The sequence below is a fragment of the Tremella mesenterica genome (assembly GCF_000271645.1).
Source record: "Tremella mesenterica DSM 1558 unplaced genomic scaffold TREMEscaffold_1, whole genome shotgun sequence".
NCBI classification, from domain to species: Eukaryota; Fungi; Basidiomycota; class Tremellomycetes; order Tremellales; family Tremellaceae; genus Tremella; species Tremella mesenterica.
The window spans coordinates 1,476,053-1,492,605 of NW_006711225.1; the positions used below are offsets into that span (position 1 = coordinate 1,476,053).

The 16,553-nt window shown below is 47.0% G+C and overlaps 6 protein-coding genes across 6 annotated transcripts; 5 read left to right on the forward strand and 1 right to left on the reverse strand.

The window, feature by feature from the left end:
- Positions 1–1,625: 1,625 nt before the first annotated feature.
- Positions 1,626–3,161, forward strand: TREMEDRAFT_58453 (uncharacterized protein; the record flags this gene model as incomplete). Its single annotated transcript, XM_007001214.1, has 4 exons — positions 1,626–1,676; positions 1,758–2,174; positions 2,221–2,465; positions 2,513–3,161. 4 exons carry the CDS (start codon positions 1,626–1,628, stop codon positions 3,159–3,161), a joined length of 1,362 nt encoding a protein of 453 aa, XP_007001276.1.
- Positions 3,162–8,906: 5,745 nt separating this feature from the next.
- TREMEDRAFT_58455 (uncharacterized protein) lies at positions 8,907–10,190 on the forward strand (the record flags this gene model as incomplete). Its single annotated transcript, XM_007001215.1, has 2 exons — positions 8,907–8,942; positions 9,225–10,190. 2 exons carry the CDS (start codon positions 8,907–8,909, stop codon positions 10,188–10,190), a joined length of 1,002 nt encoding a protein of 333 aa, XP_007001277.1.
- Positions 10,191–10,923: 733 nt separating this feature from the next.
- Positions 10,924–11,529, forward strand: TREMEDRAFT_58456 (uncharacterized protein; the record flags this gene model as incomplete). Its single annotated transcript, XM_007001216.1, has 2 exons — positions 10,924–10,954; positions 11,081–11,529. The coding sequence occupies 2 exons, from the start codon at positions 10,924–10,926 to the stop codon at positions 11,527–11,529; spliced, it is 480 nt and encodes a 159-aa protein (XP_007001278.1).
- Positions 11,530–12,157: 628 nt separating this feature from the next.
- TREMEDRAFT_58457 (uncharacterized protein) lies at positions 12,158–12,964 on the forward strand (the record flags this gene model as incomplete). Its single annotated transcript, XM_007001217.1, has 1 exon — positions 12,158–12,964. One exon carries the CDS (start codon positions 12,158–12,160, stop codon positions 12,962–12,964), a length of 807 nt encoding a protein of 268 aa, XP_007001279.1.
- Positions 12,965–13,329: 365 nt separating this feature from the next.
- TREMEDRAFT_26804 (uncharacterized protein) lies at positions 13,330–14,496 on the reverse strand (the record flags this gene model as incomplete). The annotated part of the gene is made up of 5 exons (XM_007000733.1): positions 13,330–13,397; positions 13,441–13,536; positions 13,588–13,876; positions 13,921–14,168; positions 14,226–14,496. The coding sequence occupies 5 exons, from the start codon at positions 14,494–14,496 to the stop codon at positions 13,330–13,332; spliced, it is 972 nt and encodes a 323-aa protein (XP_007000795.1).
- Positions 14,497–14,814: 318 nt separating this feature from the next.
- Positions 14,815–16,250, forward strand: TREMEDRAFT_41632 (uncharacterized protein). Its single transcript, XM_007000871.1, has 6 exons — positions 14,815–14,966; positions 15,072–15,108; positions 15,154–15,238; positions 15,292–15,599; positions 15,687–15,923; positions 16,084–16,250. Exons 1-6 carry the CDS (start codon positions 14,866–14,868, stop codon positions 16,189–16,191), a joined length of 876 nt encoding a protein of 291 aa, XP_007000933.1. The 5' UTR covers positions 14,815–14,865; the 3' UTR covers positions 16,192–16,250.
- Positions 16,251–16,553: the final 303 nt, after the last annotated feature.

Here is a 16,553-nt window from a genome sequence, read left to right on the forward strand (position 1 = left end):
GAGATTAATCATGCAGACTCCATCGGCTTCTGGACACGTCCATGGATGTCGTCGATGATACATGCTATTTATTCGTCAATACGCACTTCTTCCACGAACGTGCGAGCCCAGCCTCGAACCGCTCCAACTGGTCACTTAACATGATGACATAGTGAGTTGTCTGGTCTTCATCTTGGTAGGAGAGTCGTCAACTGACACATCATCAGTCTTCACATTTTCAGTCCCACGTTACTCAAGCTATCTGCTCCACTGCTCCACTGCTCCACCGCCCTTCCTTCCCCTCTCAAAATGAGAAGTTGTACGTCGCCCTTCTCCCATGAAGTCTCGAACCACGTCGCAATTCCACAGCCTCATTTACGAACTTTTCTCACGTACAGAGATCACAAACTTCGACATCTATCCTCACGCTATCTGCTCCACTTTCCGGCCCACTTTGCTCCATGACTCCACTGGTCCACCTTCACCTCGACTAACATACGTCACCTGTATGTTCAAATCTCGAACGATAACTCCCACGACACCACTGCTCCACTTACCGACTCTTTCCAAATGTATTGGTAGTTGCCGAATTCGACATCTATCTTCACACGTTCTACCATATTCTAAACACCCCATTCACTCCACTGGTCTACGATTTCCTCCGGCAATTATACGTCACTCTCTTCACTCACCAATCTCCACATCTTTCCCACGACAAAGTCACAGCCTCAATCGTCCGTCGCTTATATGTGATGTGTGAAATGTTTGTCAGCTCAGGTCGTCCACTCCAGGCCGCGGTCAGACTCGCCCGTAAGGATTTGGAGTATCGCCCGACTCGTGGATCCACTAGCGAGGCTCTCACGCCATTGATTGCCAAGCATACTTGTCATCAGAGAAGACGTTGCACCGCCTGCCCGATCCGCGGGTGGTGGAGAGGATGAAAGGATTGAGAAATCACCAGAATGAGAAGTTGCGTGTGGGCGAGTGTAAGGACCAGACGTCGGGATAGTCTGCGTCGATGAGCTATGACAATGAGGCCTTGTAGGGAACAAACCTAGTGATGTAGTGTATCGAAGAGATCTGTAAGATCGATGAGATGTATGTCAAATGATATAACTAGGAAAACACAAAATACATTCGACAAGACATTGCTGAGAAAAGACTACGTCTATATACTAAAAAGAGAGCGGAGTGATACCGATAAGAGCATGCGTAGTTTGGAATGAAGTCGAGGTAGAATAGGAGAGGAAGAGCGATGATAGTTACCGAGACGGAGATGTGAAAAAGGGTAGAGGTGTCGAATGAGTGGAACCAGGCGTAGTAGCAAACGGAGTAAGCCCGGACGCGGGAATGGAGACGGGGACGGGAATGGAAAAGAGTACGACTACAAGGTAAGGTACCCGTGGTACCGCGTGATCCTGACATTACTCCCCTCCTTCGGTAGACGTCGTCTCGACGTCATCGTGATGGTTGTTAAGAGAATTTGATGGTTGTCAGGAATTCCACGTGGTCATGACGTGTCATTACTTATCAAATAATGTTCCCCTCGTCGTGTAGTTCGATTCCTTCTCTTCTCGTCTCTTCTCTTTACCTCTTTACTCATTTCTTTTCTGACCTTCTCCATTCTAACAACACTTTTACTAACAATGGTTACTCGTAAACAACTTGCGTCCTTGAAAAAGGCCACCGAAGCGTCTGTGAGTACGAGTACCATGATCCGTGCGAAAGAAACGAAAAAAAACCTCGATTTTGTGGTGGAGGACTGGCTGACGAGATAGGCTAACAAGCGTCGCCGTTCTGGATCTCAAGGTCGCCGTTCCGGATCTCAAGTCCCTCCTGTTCGTTCTCCTCCACCTGTTGCCGTCGCCGGTCCCTCCAAGCAACGTGTTGGTCAAGGTCGTAAAGAAACCCCCAATCCACGTCATTTAACTCCTTTTCCTCATGATCCTGATCCTCCTGCCGATCTTCCGATTCCTTCTACCGATGCTCCGTTTCCTTCTACACCTCTCCGGGAAGTTTCTACCGCCGTCGAGTATCAAACTCCCCGAAATAAACAAATTAAAGGTGGTGTTGAGGCTTCCGGACCTCCCTATCGTGAAGGACCCCTCATCGTTGTTCCCAAACCGGGTGGTCGACAGAACTCGTACCACGATATTGTTCTTCAAGCTATGGACGTGTCTTCTAACAAAGTCCAAGTACGTCTCCTACCACACGTTGTTTGTTTTGAATATTGACTAGTAGAATTTTATCCATTACCTTCGTTTATGGAAGTCGACGAAGGCTGAATCCACAAGGGCCAAGGTCGATCTCGTACTTTCTGTTCTTGGTACTGAGCAGACCATCGTAGGGTACGCGTCTGAACCTTGTAATTGTTGTGAAGACATGCTTTCCAAACCTTCCCGCTGGCAGGATTTCACTAAGAAGTGGCCGTGTTTGGTACCCGTTATCCGCTTTTCGGGTTCCGAGCAGTATCATATTTGTGGACAGTGAGTTCTAAATAGTTTCGTACCAGGTGTAGTTCGTTAATTTCTAGTTGTTACTGGTGCCTGGTCGACCGTGGTACATGCTCCTTCGCTGTTGATTCCCGTATAGGTCCCCGTGACCAATTAAAATTTTCAATGACCCAATGGAAGGCTATGTACACGACACTCGATAAAGCCATGGCGAATGCCATCCTCTTGTCTCACCGTTATGGTGTAAGGATCGACGAAGAAGATGCAGTTCAGGTTGCTGTCAAACAGCAAGTTAATGATGTTTATTCCAGTGTACTTGATCTTTGTGTAGTGCGTGTTTGTTTCCTACCACACGTAGTTCCTAACCTTCAGAAGCTAAACGAATGTAAAATATCTGGTCCCGATTTCCGTGTACCCATTCCCCATCGTTTCGGACACGTAGTTGGTATCCAAGTCCCCGATTACTGTAATGTTCGGTGGGCATACTCTGCTTTGCCGGACAAGAAACGAAGACCGGTCCCCATCGCCAAAACTGGTTCGTCTAAGAAGAAGTATAAGAAGTCGAAAGGAAAACAGAAGGCTGTAGACGATTTCGAGTCTGATTCTGAACCAAGTGAACCGTCGATTGAGGAAAGTGACGAGGATGAGAGTAAATCCTCTCATACCACCACCGAAACGGAAGAAGTGGAGGGTGAATCCGGTAACGCTGGCGAGGAAGTCGAGGCATAGATTTTTGTATCAATTATCGTGTCCTTTGTTGTGTGGTACGGGTGGAATGAAGCCTACTACCTGTAGATAGCATCAAATTTGTTCATAGAAGAGTATCATCATGCAATCTTTTCTCGTCATGTCGAAGTATTATTGAAATTTGTTATTTGCTGAGCCCCTAAAGGGTCTCAGCAAAACGCAACTTAGCAGTTGGTTTTCTGTGTCGTTTTGTATGAAGTACATTGGTACCCAACGACGTGTTGTTGGAATCCATCCTCGAATTGTTGGAATTCTTTAAGAATTCTATAACTTTTGGGTTGGTTTTGATGGTTTCCAACGGTTGCCAAGTGGCTTCCCCTTCAGGGAATCCAGTCCAGACAATCTTAAGTTGTTCTTCGGCCTTGTTACGACCAGGTAGTCTGATTTTCCTTTTCCCTATCACCTTTTCAACCTCGTAGAGGTCTTCCTCCTCTTCTACCACGTCTTGTTTGGAAGTTACCAAGGCTGGTTCTGATTCAATCACTTGTCCTTTAGATCTAGCAAGTAGTTTTACGTTGAATACTGGGTGTATCTTATTTGCTAACATCTCTTTTGGTAAATCTAGCTTGTAGGCATTATCATTGATTTTCTGGATAATCTTGTATGGTCCCACGAAGCGGTGATCCAATTTTCTTGTGGGTCTTAATGATTTTAAGTTCCTTGAGTCCAACCAAACCTTGTCACCTACGTCGAAAACAATATTTCTATGTTTTTTGTCGTATTGGTGTTTATAGTTTTCTTGAGCACGTTGTAGGTTTTCTTTTAGGCGTTGTTGAAGTTTACCTAGAGCTGTAACTCTTGCGGTAGCACGTGGAGAAGGAAATGGTGTAGCCTTGTCGTAAATAGGCTGCATCATGTTGGTTCTATAGTCCCGCCCTGAGTAAGCTTTTAAGGGGGACATCTGAATGGAGCTATGCCAGTTTGTATTGTAGCATAGCTCAGCAAAGTGTAAAAGGGAGCTCCAATTATCTTGCTCCGTATTGACATAGATTCTAAGGTATTGTTCAAGCCATTGGTTTACTCTCTCCGTCTGTCCATCGGTTTGTGGGTGGTACGCTGTTGAGTACTTCAAGTCCGTTCCCAACAATGTGTTGAAGGTTTTCCAAAACCTAGAGACGAATAAAGATCCTCTGTCAGACACAATTGAGTCTGGTACACCAAATCTTGTGTACACTTTCTTGAGGAATAATTCCGCAAAATCTTCTGCAGTTATAGTGGTAACGGTGGGAATAAAGACAGCCACTTTCGTCAACCTATCGACAACTACCAAGATTGAGTTAAAATTGTTTGATTTGGGTAGGGGTCCAATAAAGTCACAAGTAATATCAGCCCATGGTTTTCCGGGTACTTCTAGGGGTTGTAGGAAACCAGCAGGGGCTTGACGTCTTGCTTTGGTGCGTTGACAGATTTCGCACTCTTCACAATACTTTCTAATATCTTCTTTCATCCCAGTCCAAAACCACAACTCGCTAATTTTTCTTAATGTTACTCTCCAACCAGGGTGTCCAGCATCCTTTCCACCATGTTCATGTTGGATAATTCGACGCCGTTCCTCCTGGGTTTTCACGAAATGTTTGTCCCCTTGTAGTTTGATCATGGAGAGAAGTAGTTGTTCGCTGGTAAGCAGTGGATGGTTATTATGATCATTGAGTTCTGAAGATAATGAGGTCTGTTTAACATCCAACGGCCTGTAGTCGACTCTGCGGGACAGCGCGTCCGGTTTCGTCGACTGCTTGCCGGGTCTGTATTGGATAATAAAGTTAAACTCCGACAAGAATTCGTACCAACGAGCTTGCCTTCTTGTGAGTTGCTTCGTGGTAAGGAAAACTTGTAAACTTTGGTGGTCCGTAAGGACTACTACCGGTACTTCGGTTCCTTCTAGGTACTGGCGCCATTCCTTAAAGGCATATACTATTGCGAGCAGCTCCTTTTCGGCCACCGGATAGTTAAGTTCCGCCGGTGCCATGCTTCGTGAAGCAAAAGCAACTGGACGTAGTACGTTGTCTTCATGCTGTGAAAGGATTGCACCAAGGGCATAATCCGAAGCGTCGGTTTCCACAATGCACGGTAATTTTGGATCAAAATGCCGTAATATTGGTCCTGATCCAACTTTAATTTTAAGTTCTTCGAAAGCTTTGTCACATTTCTCGTCCCATGAGAATGATATCCCCTTCCTGGTAAGTCCATGTAGGGGTTTAGCTATATGTGCAAACCCTGCAATGAACCTTCGATAAAAATTAACAAACCCTAGAAAGGATTGAACTTCCTTGACCGTTTTCGGTTTAGGCCATTCTTTTATTGACTTTTCCTTCTTCGGATCCATTTCTATCCCTCCAGGTCGAATGACATATCCTAGGAACTCGACCATTTGAACATGAAAATCACATTTATCATGTTTGGCGAACAGCTTGTGTTGACGAAGTCTTTCTAACACTTGTCGGACATCTTTAACGTGTTGTTGGATATCTGGGGAATAAACAAGGATGTCATCTAGATATATAATGACGTTCTTGTCCAGCATATCCCTAAAGATGTGGTTCATGAGGTGTTGGAAGGACGCAGGAGCATTCGTGAGTCCAAAAGGCATTACCCTATATTCGAAAAGACCGTATCTTGTACGAAAAGCCGTTTTCCATTCATCCCCTTTTGCTATGCGTAGTAGGTTGTAAGCACCACGTAGATCAATTTTGGAATAAATGTTGGCGGATTTAAGTTGGTCCAATAGGTCTCCGATAAGGGGTAGAGGGTAACGATTCTTGACTGTAATTTCATTCAGTCTGCGATAGTCCACACAGAGCCGTAGAGATCCATCTTTCTTTTTAACAAACAAGATTGGAGCTCCAGCAGGACTTTCTGATGGAGTGATGAAGCCCTTATTCAGGTTTTCTTCGAGATAATTTTTGAGAGCTTCTTGTTCAATATGGGAGAGGGAATATATGGGTCCAAAAGTAGGTGTTTTGCCCTCAACCAGGGGTATACGGTGATCAAAAGGACGATGTTCAGGCAGTTTATTTGCTCCTCCTTTAGAGAAAACATCTAGATAGTCCCAATATTCTTTTGGTACGATTTGCTTTGGTTCTGTTTCGTCTTCTGGTACAGTCCGTGCGTAAACAGCACCCCTAATATCGGTAGGTTCTACCTCTTGATCGAAAGCTTCTGGGCTAATAATATTTAGGAATTGAAACCTGTTGTTGGTTTCCAACGAGCGTGGAATCAAAGTCTGTGTTGACCAGTCGATAATTGGGTTGATCTTGTTCAAAAATGTGAGCCCAAGGACGATAGGGGCAGGGTGGATTTTTGTGACTGTGAAGGTTGATTCGTACACCTCAAAACCTTCACCCAACAGTATTCGAAGACGTATTTCCTTGGTCAGAAGGCGTGTAGCGCCATCTGGTAAACGGAGTCGTTCGACTTGGGTCTTTGTGGTAGGTTTGAGATGAGAACGTTCAATAAATCCTTCGTCTACAAAGTCCACTGTTGCTCCACTATCTACCATGGCTCGGGAATGTACATTTGGTTGACCGATAACAATAACAGGAATTGTGATAAGTGATTGGTTGTTGTTTGGAACGGAGATGGGCGTGGTTGGAATACTACTAGGTGTAGTTGAAATCATTGATTCCTTGACCATGGACGAGAAGTGGACATGGTTCGTTTCCTCTGTCTCCTCCTTCAAGGTTTCCCTTTCCAACAACGTCTCTTCCCTCCTAGGGTACCCATTATCTACGGTAAGGGTGTTCAGCTTGATTTTATTTGACCCTGTTACTGGTGGTTTCTTCTTTGCTTCTGGGCACGCGCTAGCCATGTGGCCAGCGTTGCCACAGTATAAGCATAACCCGTTGTCTCGTCTGTATTTCTTCTCGTCGTAGGTGAGACTTTTCCTACTAGAGTTGGATTTGGACTTGTTGTAGTCTGTTTTCTTCACATTCTGGTTGTTGGAATCGCGCTGACCATATGTAGATTTCGGAGAAGACGTAGTAGGATTTCCTTTAGGTGTGTTTGTCCTCTGTCTATCCCCTTCTTTGTTACGGTTGCCCTGTCCACCAGAATTATTGTTCCATTGATAAGAAGTTTTGACACCTTCTAGATGAACGTAAAGACTAATTGCAGCGTCTGCAAGCTCTTTAAGAGTTTGAGGTTGGTGTTCCCGATTTGCGAGAGCTACTCGAATTTCTGTTGATAGTCCAGATTCGAAAGCATCCTTGAGTGCTCGGTCATCCCAATCGACATCAGCCGAAATTGAAAGGAACGACGAGTAATAGTCCGATACCGACTTGTCTTGACGAAGACGTTTTAGACGTTGTACCGCGTAGCGGTGTCTATCAGGATCTCCAAACATCCTTTTCACCTGTTCCAAGAAAAGGCTCAAGTTGAAAGCCCACTCTGGCTGGTCCTTTTCCGACTTGACGTAGTACGCTTGCCACCACCTTCCTGCTTTCCCCCTCAAATAACTAGCCGCCCACAAAACTCTAAATCTATCGTTCATGCCTCTTCCCCTAAGATCCAGATAAAGCCTTACTTCAGCCACATAAGCATCAACCTTGTCCCCGTTCCCGTGAAACGTGTCGGGGGTCTTGATATCAATCTTTCTTATGTCTGAACCCAACAAGTCGTAGTTGGAATTCATATGTTCACCTTGCCTTTCGTAAGTCCCCTGTCTGAACCGTTCAGGATGAGTCTGAGAGAATGGAGTACTAGTAAATGGGGTTCTGAGGTGTGATTGGCCCCGATGTGCGTTTGTCGGAATTGGAATTGGTTGAGTATGAATTGGACGTTGCTGATTGACAGCTGGCAACGCGTCATTCAAATTCAACGACGTGTGGTTGGAATTTGGTGAGGAGTGATTGGAATGCGGGTCGGGTTCATTTGTACCCATTACCGCCACGTTGGGAGAGAACCCGTGCACTGTAGGTTCTTGTCTCAGGTTCTCGAGAGTCCCCTGTCCTTCTGCAGGACGATTCCCCGCTTGCGGCGCTGTTCGAAGAGCGGCAAGTTCTGCTTGAAGCTGAATAATGACTTGATTTTGTTCTTGGTGATGCTGACGCATCTCTTGGAGTTCAGCTTGGAAAGTGCGACGATCATGTCGAAAATCGCGAAGATTGGCGACAGATGTGCGATCAAAGGTGGGTGAATCAGGAAGGGACATTGTTAACAACCGATAACGTGTTGTTGGTAATCACCTAGGTCTTGTTCGGTACAAGTAAGGTCGAATGTATTTTATGTAAGGACCAGACGTCGGGATAGTCTGCGTCGATGAGCTATGACAATGAGGCCTTGTAGGGAACAAACCTAGTGATGTAGTGTATCGAAGAGATCTGTAAGATCGATGAGATGTATGTCAAATGATATAACTAGGAAAACACAAAATACATTCGACAAGACATTGCTGAGAAAAGACTACGTCTATATACTAAAAAGAGAGCGGAGTGATACCGATAAGAGCATGCGTAGTTTGGAATGAAGTCGAGGTAGAATAGGAGAGGAAGAGCGATGATAGTTACCGAGACGGAGATGTGAAAAAGGGTAGAGGTGTCGAATGAGTGGAACCAGGCGTAGTAGCAAACGGAGTAAGCCCGGACGCGGGAATGGAGACGGGGACGGGAATGGAAAAGAGTACGACTACAAGGTAAGGTACCCGTGGTACCGCGTGATCCTGACAGCGAGGGTGTGGAACGATGAATGATTGGATTTCAAGTGAGACGGCTTACGTATCCGATTACTGAAGATATGTCGTGGAGAGTTTGTTCCCACGAGGAGCTCGTAGTGAGTAAGTCGAAGGCAGTGTGCGCAGTTTCTCAAGATCCACACTAGTCCCGGTATCGTCATCTACCTCTCACGCCCATGTTCGAGTAGATTTCGCCTGATCCGCCATGACCCCCTCGTTTGAGAAGGAACTACGTCATGAGCCAAATTGAACCTCAAGCGTGTATATAAGCTAACTAGACTCAGATATCCCAATCCTATCACACCACCCTCTCCACAGACACATACTAGTCCTTACTAGACTGAATGTCCTCTACTGCTGACGGACTGCTGAATTTTGAGAGAATCCTCCATCGGTTTGAAGAAATTGAGGGAGCATATAAAAGCAAAGATTTTGCCCCAAGTATACGACATATCGAAGCGTCATGGAACTCCCTTCGGCAATTTGTCGATCGCTTCCGAGGCCTGTCGGACGAAAGTCGTACCAAAGTGTACGATAGTCGACGACAGGGCAGTCAGCAAACCGTGAAGCATGTGTTGCTCCAGCTCACGAAAATCTTTGATCTAGCTGAGGAGAGTATCAAGACAGCGTCTGCTGCCGGTTCAGATAGCAAAACGTCAAATCAAAAGGGGCTCGCGACATTTCACGGCTCCCTACGACACATGACTGTGAAGCCAAGGCCAGCCCAATTCCCGTCAAACGCAGAGATCGTCAAACAAGGGAAGGAACTTGCAACAGTTGTCCAAAAGTACAAAGATACTATGAACGGGATCTACGACTTGATGCATGCACTGGAAATGTCCAACACATCTTGGGCAGAAAGGAGACCGTTGACTTGGCAACAAGCGGGGGGATATCATCGAAATATCACAATTCTTGCCAATACGGTGAAATTCTTTTTGGGTGAAAGTTCACCCTCTCAGATGTTGAAGGAACGACAGTTGTTTTTGACAGGTAGACTCGACTCGAATGGTCATCCACCTTCATATGACATCAACGAATGGATATTGGAAGCCTGCTTGAGGCTCACAGTTGATGTTGACACACAGCTGCAGCCATCACAGCCAAAATACAATTATGAGCAGAAAACATATCTGGATGATTGGGAGCAAAGTAGTTTCAAGGATGGCATTGCACTGAGTCCAAACTCATGGGGTCAAGTACTTCCCACCCTACAGCAAAGGCGTCGTACCTTGCTGTGGCTCGACGGTCTCCTCAACGAGATTGAATCTGAACGTGCAACAACACTACTGACAGCCTCTCAAGACAGATTTGACCCAACACTTTCCACTCCTACTCAAGCTTAGCATTAGTTGCCAAATGTCTTACAGCTTATGTGATTCATGTTCTGCCGACCTGACATATCCCACAGCGGTTCATGAAGGCCATACACATGAAGAAGAAGAAGAAGACGATGATGATGATGATGATGATGATGATGATGATGATGATGATGATGATGATGATGACGACGACCATGCAGATTTCGACGAGACCTATTGCTGCGCATCAGTATCATACGCATAAAGCATAGAAATTCTGATTAGATACTGACAGAGTACTCCATTCCAGCTTTTGTAGCCACCACGGTTCTGTTTTGCCAAACGGTCCTACAAGAAGCCTAGTATCCACACCCTGCAATATCTTCCTACTTAGAGACCCTTTGGGAATTCATGCGGGCTTGACGAGAGCCAGGCGTTGAGTTGCGCGTATCTTGAGTTTGAAGCTGTCCCCACAACCATCCTGTGCTATCTACTTGTCGGTATCGCTCCAAGTGTGGGACCCGATCGAAGGATCGTACGTGTCCCCGTCCCATCATCCTCGCACTCCTTGTGTTATCGGTTCCTCGGGTCGAGTTCGAGACTCGTCGGAGCGGTTTTGGAGCGGCAGTCGTACTCCATGGCCCGATCGGGGTAGCTCCATAGTGGATATTATTGAGGGTGGAGAAGCAGGACAGTGGTTATTGATTGGTGGTGCTCTGAAGTATAAGTACTATCAGGAAGATGTGTTAAGCTTTCAGCATACACACAATCACACATCATGGAGTTGACAATGAGCTCAGATCGAATAAGTCAGTTATCAACAACTGCCTCAACACTGATCTCCAAGTACGCTGATGCCCTGAAGTATGTTCGAAGAGTCTATGACAGAGAGACAGTACCCAACACCCCCCCCCCCCCGATCCTGTACGCCAAAGACACGGAAACCGAAGAGGCCAAAAGTCTCCATGGAGAGTTGTTGTCCATCGTGAACACGCTGGTGTCGGCAGGATACACCAAAGACTTCTCTCCCGCCGATAAGGAACGTATGGCAGGTGATTTGGGTCTCTCAAAACCAGATGGGGACGCCATGTGGGATGCCATAAGCACTGTTCAATGGACCAGCGATCGAGGCGCTACGATTTTCCAAACTTACCAAGAGGAAAGGTACTTCGAGAAGGCGCGGTGGCTGTTCTTCGACGAACTTTATAGAGAGCTTCTGAGATGGGACGCAGGAAACATCGTCCCACCAGGCAAGGGAAGTCTTGATCTGGGGTCAAGGCCAACTCGGCATACAGATCTGCTCACCCGATACAAAAATCAGCAGAGCCCTGCCATTGAAAGTAATTACGACCGGATACGCCGCGAATCGGAGGAGACCAGGTAGTCAAACAGCTATGATAGATGTATGCGAGTGACGGCCATGATATGATTCTACTTCGTCAGTCACAGCAGGTAGCGTGAGACTGAGAGTTCAGCTGACAAACGACCTACCTCGATACCATGGGAGTGCCGGGGAGAATCCGTACTGAGCTTGAGGGAGAAGTACTCTCCGTGTAGTGTGGAAATTGACGTACTCTCGTCGGTTCGATGGATGGAGCGGGCGGAGTGGAGAAGCTACGTGGTCAGCATGAAGTCCTATCATGGAGTGGGAAGAAAAAGTGACCTCTTTTGTGAGAAACTTTCCCACTCCACACTTTCTCCACACTTCACACTCCCTTCAAACGCATCATTTTGATGGGTGGATAGGGTCGTAGCGTCACCTACGAGCAAACTCCGATGTCCCCTTGGATATTCTTCTTGTAAGCACCCCCATAATAGGAAAGTCACCCCCCCAGACCCACTAGATATCGCTCTCCAATCAATCGGAACTCCTACGACCCTTTAATTGACTCGAAAGGTGATTCTGTCGAACTCACTCCTGTTATCAGCAACCTGCCAAGGGAATGTCAGAGATAACCACTCACCCACAATTTGAGCAGTCATCCACGTCTTGCCTGCACAGGCGTGGTTCGATGACAGAGGCAATCGTCGATTCCATTCTGTTCCGCATGAGGGATGCAAAGATCAGCATGTTAGCGAATGAAGCAGGCAAAATCTTCTTGTTGGCGAGTATTCAGTACGATAATCAGGTCCGGACGAATACAAACGAAAACAATGTTCACACAGGCAAATGCGTAGACACAGAAAATGGAAAAGACGGTAACAAGGACAATGAACCAGCCTTCGAATTATGTGGCGTAGCGTGGTCAGCGTTAAGGGGTTTAAACGATAGTCTAAAACAATTTCAAGCTTGCATACCTAGAGAAAGTGACACGAGTGACGTGGTAGATGCCGCACAGCAGGGAGGGCGGGGCAATGTAAGAGGTGGTAATCTCAGAATAAGTAAGAGTGCTACAAGGCGGAGGACGACGACGACGATCAGCAACGACCGTGTTTGGGGGTATTCGGTGGTATATGACATGCTCACTCGTGTCATCCTCGCAGAGGAGATGGCGGAAAGGAAATTAGCCACGGCTGATTATTACCGGCTTTTGAGCAATGAGGAGAGAGGAGCAATCCATTCAGATTATCTCTCGGGAAAGGGGTGGCGGGAGTATGAGTACGATCCCCCGCTAATTGAGAGGCTCACAATGGTCATTGTGATTGATGGTATGATGAGCGCTAAAGAAGCTTTGAATCGGTCCGGCATCACCCCTAGGGGATGGAAGTATTACGAGATGACTTACCCACCTCCTAGAAGTGCGATCTCCTACTCTACTCAATTCAAGAAAAACATGCCAAAGACACAATCATGTCCCGCTCCAACCATCATGCCCTGATCTGTCCATTCGCCGGTCCCACTTGGGGACCAGAGTGGGCTTACGAGCCATATTGTCCTGGGTAAGCTGTGTCGATTGAGGTTCAGATGAGTGAAGGATAGTCATAGCATGAACAATGAACCATAGAGAGCGATGAGTGAATGAATGGATAGAGTGTCCGCCCACTTTTTCAATTCCGTCTGTCCATCAGCTGTACTGTCAAGAGATTGACGTGTCGTCGTCGCTCACAATTGATACTGCGGCCGATTGCACAAGTAACCCAGATGGTGTTGACGTTTATGAGGAAACTAATTAGTCAGGTCAGCAGTAAGGACAAGTTGATATCGTATACATGTGCAATGCAAGTGATCGTGTCTTTTTTGTTATTAAGCGGCCTTGATTCTCTTCCCGATCTGCGCTTGATAACCTGCCTTGATGGCCGACACCGACAGACCTGATAGTCTCAGCACAGGTTGGACCTCCGAAGAAGCACTCACGAGATCCACAAGATTCGCACGTCATGAAATACAAACGGTTCTCCTTGCCCAGTAACGTATCGGGCGACTTGCAGATTTTGCAGGTGACATACTCGGCTGACATGTCAGTGACATTGCTTCTCCACGTCCAGCAACCGAATAACGCACTGATGTATTTCCGCAGTACATTCTCGATCTGTTTCTGTGTATATCTCCCCTTCATAATCAGTCGCTGAGCACCATCGACCGAACCTTGTGTGCCCAATTCGGCGTACAAGAATTGAATGAGATGTTCGGGTTGTCGATGCATTCTTCGGCAGATGTCGTAAATGTTGGAGAAGACGGTTTTCTTTGTACCTTCTCTGGCGACTTGAGGGGGAACGATGGTATACCGCTTCTTGTCGCCGGCGAGCTCTGGATTATGTTGGTGAAGAAGGCGGAAGAATCTATCGAGAAGCTAAATGTCAGCTGGGCAAGGTGTTTCTTTGTGGATTCGCTTACTTCCGCATATGTCGGGTCACGTCCCTCTGACACCCATGCCTCTTGCCCGCTCTCAGCGGCTTGACTTTCTTGTGGACGTTCGAATAAGTCATCTCCGGCATCTCCATCCAAGTCGTCAGGCACTGGCGCATCTTCACCTTCACCATCCAAGTCATCCAACTCTTTTGCAAAATCCAGTGCCTGTTTTCTGCTTTTCTTCTTTTTGATAGGAACATCGATACCATCTAAAGGGGCAGGCCCAGGGGCTTCTTCTCCGGCTTCCTATTTGAATCAGTCTGACAAGTCATGTGAAGCATGAAGGACACCTACTAGGTCAAGAGGGAGCTCCTTCTTCTTCTTCTTCTTCTTTTTCATATCCGCAAACAGGTCCACATCGTCCGTAGGAGCTCTCTCAATGTCTACGGGGGTGGCAACTCCAGAGCTGATCGGCTCTTCTACGGGTAACGCGACAGGGGCCGGTTGGGTGACTTCCTGCTCAGGAGAAGGAGGTGACGCGGGCGTGGGTTGAGATACTTCAGCGAGCTCCGGAGTTGGCTCGCTTGCCTCTACACCGACCTTCTTCTTCTTCTTCTTCATTCCGGCGAAAATATCTTGAACTTCTGGATCGGCCACTGAGATGTCAGAGTGGTCATGCAGGAAGTGCGCCTGACTTACTCTTGGCGCGGTCTGTATGCTTGAAGTGACGGTGAGATGTGGTAGGAGTTAGCTGATAAGATGTGTGTGGCTGTAAGAGGAGTAGAGTTGTTGTTATAATGCAAAGAGTCGAGTCGGAACAAAGAACACGCTCAAAGTGGAGGAAGCTTGAGGTTATATTCGGCGTTTACGGTGTTTGTAAGGATGACACTGTGGCACCCTCTCTCTCCCTTCCGCCCCCTTCCCGACAACTCCATTCCGTCCCTTCTCTCTCCACTCTACACTTCCTCTCTTCCCCCCCAACAATCCGTCATGTTCTCCCGGGCTATCCGACCCGCTCTCTCCTCGGCGGCTCCACTCCGTGGGGTTCAGCAACAAAACGGTATGGCCACATTGAGGGAGATTGAATCTCGGTGAGGATCTCGTTTCTTTGCTTTTATCGATTGCATCCCTTGCGTTGAATGCAGGATGGAAATCACCAGGACCGACCGGGAGAGATCTATATACTGACAAAACAGTCTCAAATCGGTAAAAAACATTGAGAAAATCACAAAGGCCCGTCATATGTTCCACCTCATGGCTTGCAAAACTGACTCGCAGTCCATGAAAGTCGTGGCTTCCACCAAACTTACCCGTGCCGAAAGGGCAATGCGTGAAGCCAAGAAGTACGGAGCTGCCAACAACGGTGTGTCTTTCTGTGATTGTCTGGTGGAGAAAAATCAGAGGACTGAAACGTAGAAATCTTTCAACACTCCAAACCCGATTCTCCGGATCACAAACCCAAGATCCTCTATCTTGGGATTTCCTCCGACGGTGGACTTTGCGGCGGTATTCACTCTTCCGTATCCCGTCTCGTCAAAAAAGAAATGGCCGAAGCTCCTGGATCCCTCGCAGTTGTGGGGGACAAGAGCAAGGCGCAATTGAGTCGTGCCATGCCTCAATCCCTCAAGGTGTCTTTTAGCAGTGTAGGCAAGGACGTTCCAACTTTTAGTGAAGCTTCCGCTATTGCCGATGAAATCATGAAAAATGGTGGTGAATGGGACGAGGTGAGGTTTTGTCTGATACTCAAGATCATTTATCTTGGAGGATAACAAGTCTGGTTATTGGCGGACAAAGACCTCGCTGACGCCCAGATTCGTATCGTTTCCAACCATTACCTTTCCGCTATCTCATACGAATCCCGTATGGTCTCTGTCATTTCCGCCGAGGCGCTTAGGGAATCCGCCGGGTTCAACCGTTATGAGATGGAAGAGGATGTGTCGAAAGATTTGGCAGAGTTTGCTTTAGCCAACGCTATTTACACTGCTTTGGTTGAAGGACATGCAGCGGAGATCTCGGCAAGGAGGACTGCTATGGAGAATGCGTCAAACGTGAGTGACCCTCTCACGATATGTCTCTTCACCTCTGACCTCTTCATCCTCCCATTAGTCATGTCATGTTTACCCTGTTGGTAGATCGGTTGCAACTGAGCGTGTCTCATACGGCCTCCATCGTCCTCTTGTGTTCAAGAGAATTATGCTGATTTTTCAGAACGCCCTGGACATGATCGGTTCCCTCCAGTTGAAATACAACCGTGGTCGTCAAGCCGTGATCACCAACGAACTCATTGATATCATCACCGGGGCGTCGGCGCTGTAGACGTGGCATAGAGCGCTTGAAAGAAAAAAATCCTGGATGCAGCGAAAATGAACCAAAGCAGCCTGATTATGACCTCACTGAATACTCATGTGATGGTCTTGACTAACGTTAGAAAAGAAGCTTTAGTCAGACAGTCTACAGACAAAAGAGACGTCAGAAGACACGATAGTGGTCATTACATGCATCAACAAACAGAGTACCGCAGTCCAAGCAAACAAAAGAGCAAAGCACAAAAAAGCCACTGATCGTATATCCTCGAAAGGGTAATTCGGACATACGTCAGCTGAAGGGGAGGGGTGGGGGGGGGGGGGGGGGGGAGAGAGACTTGAGAGCTGGTCGAGTCGATCGTTGGGAAGCGATTG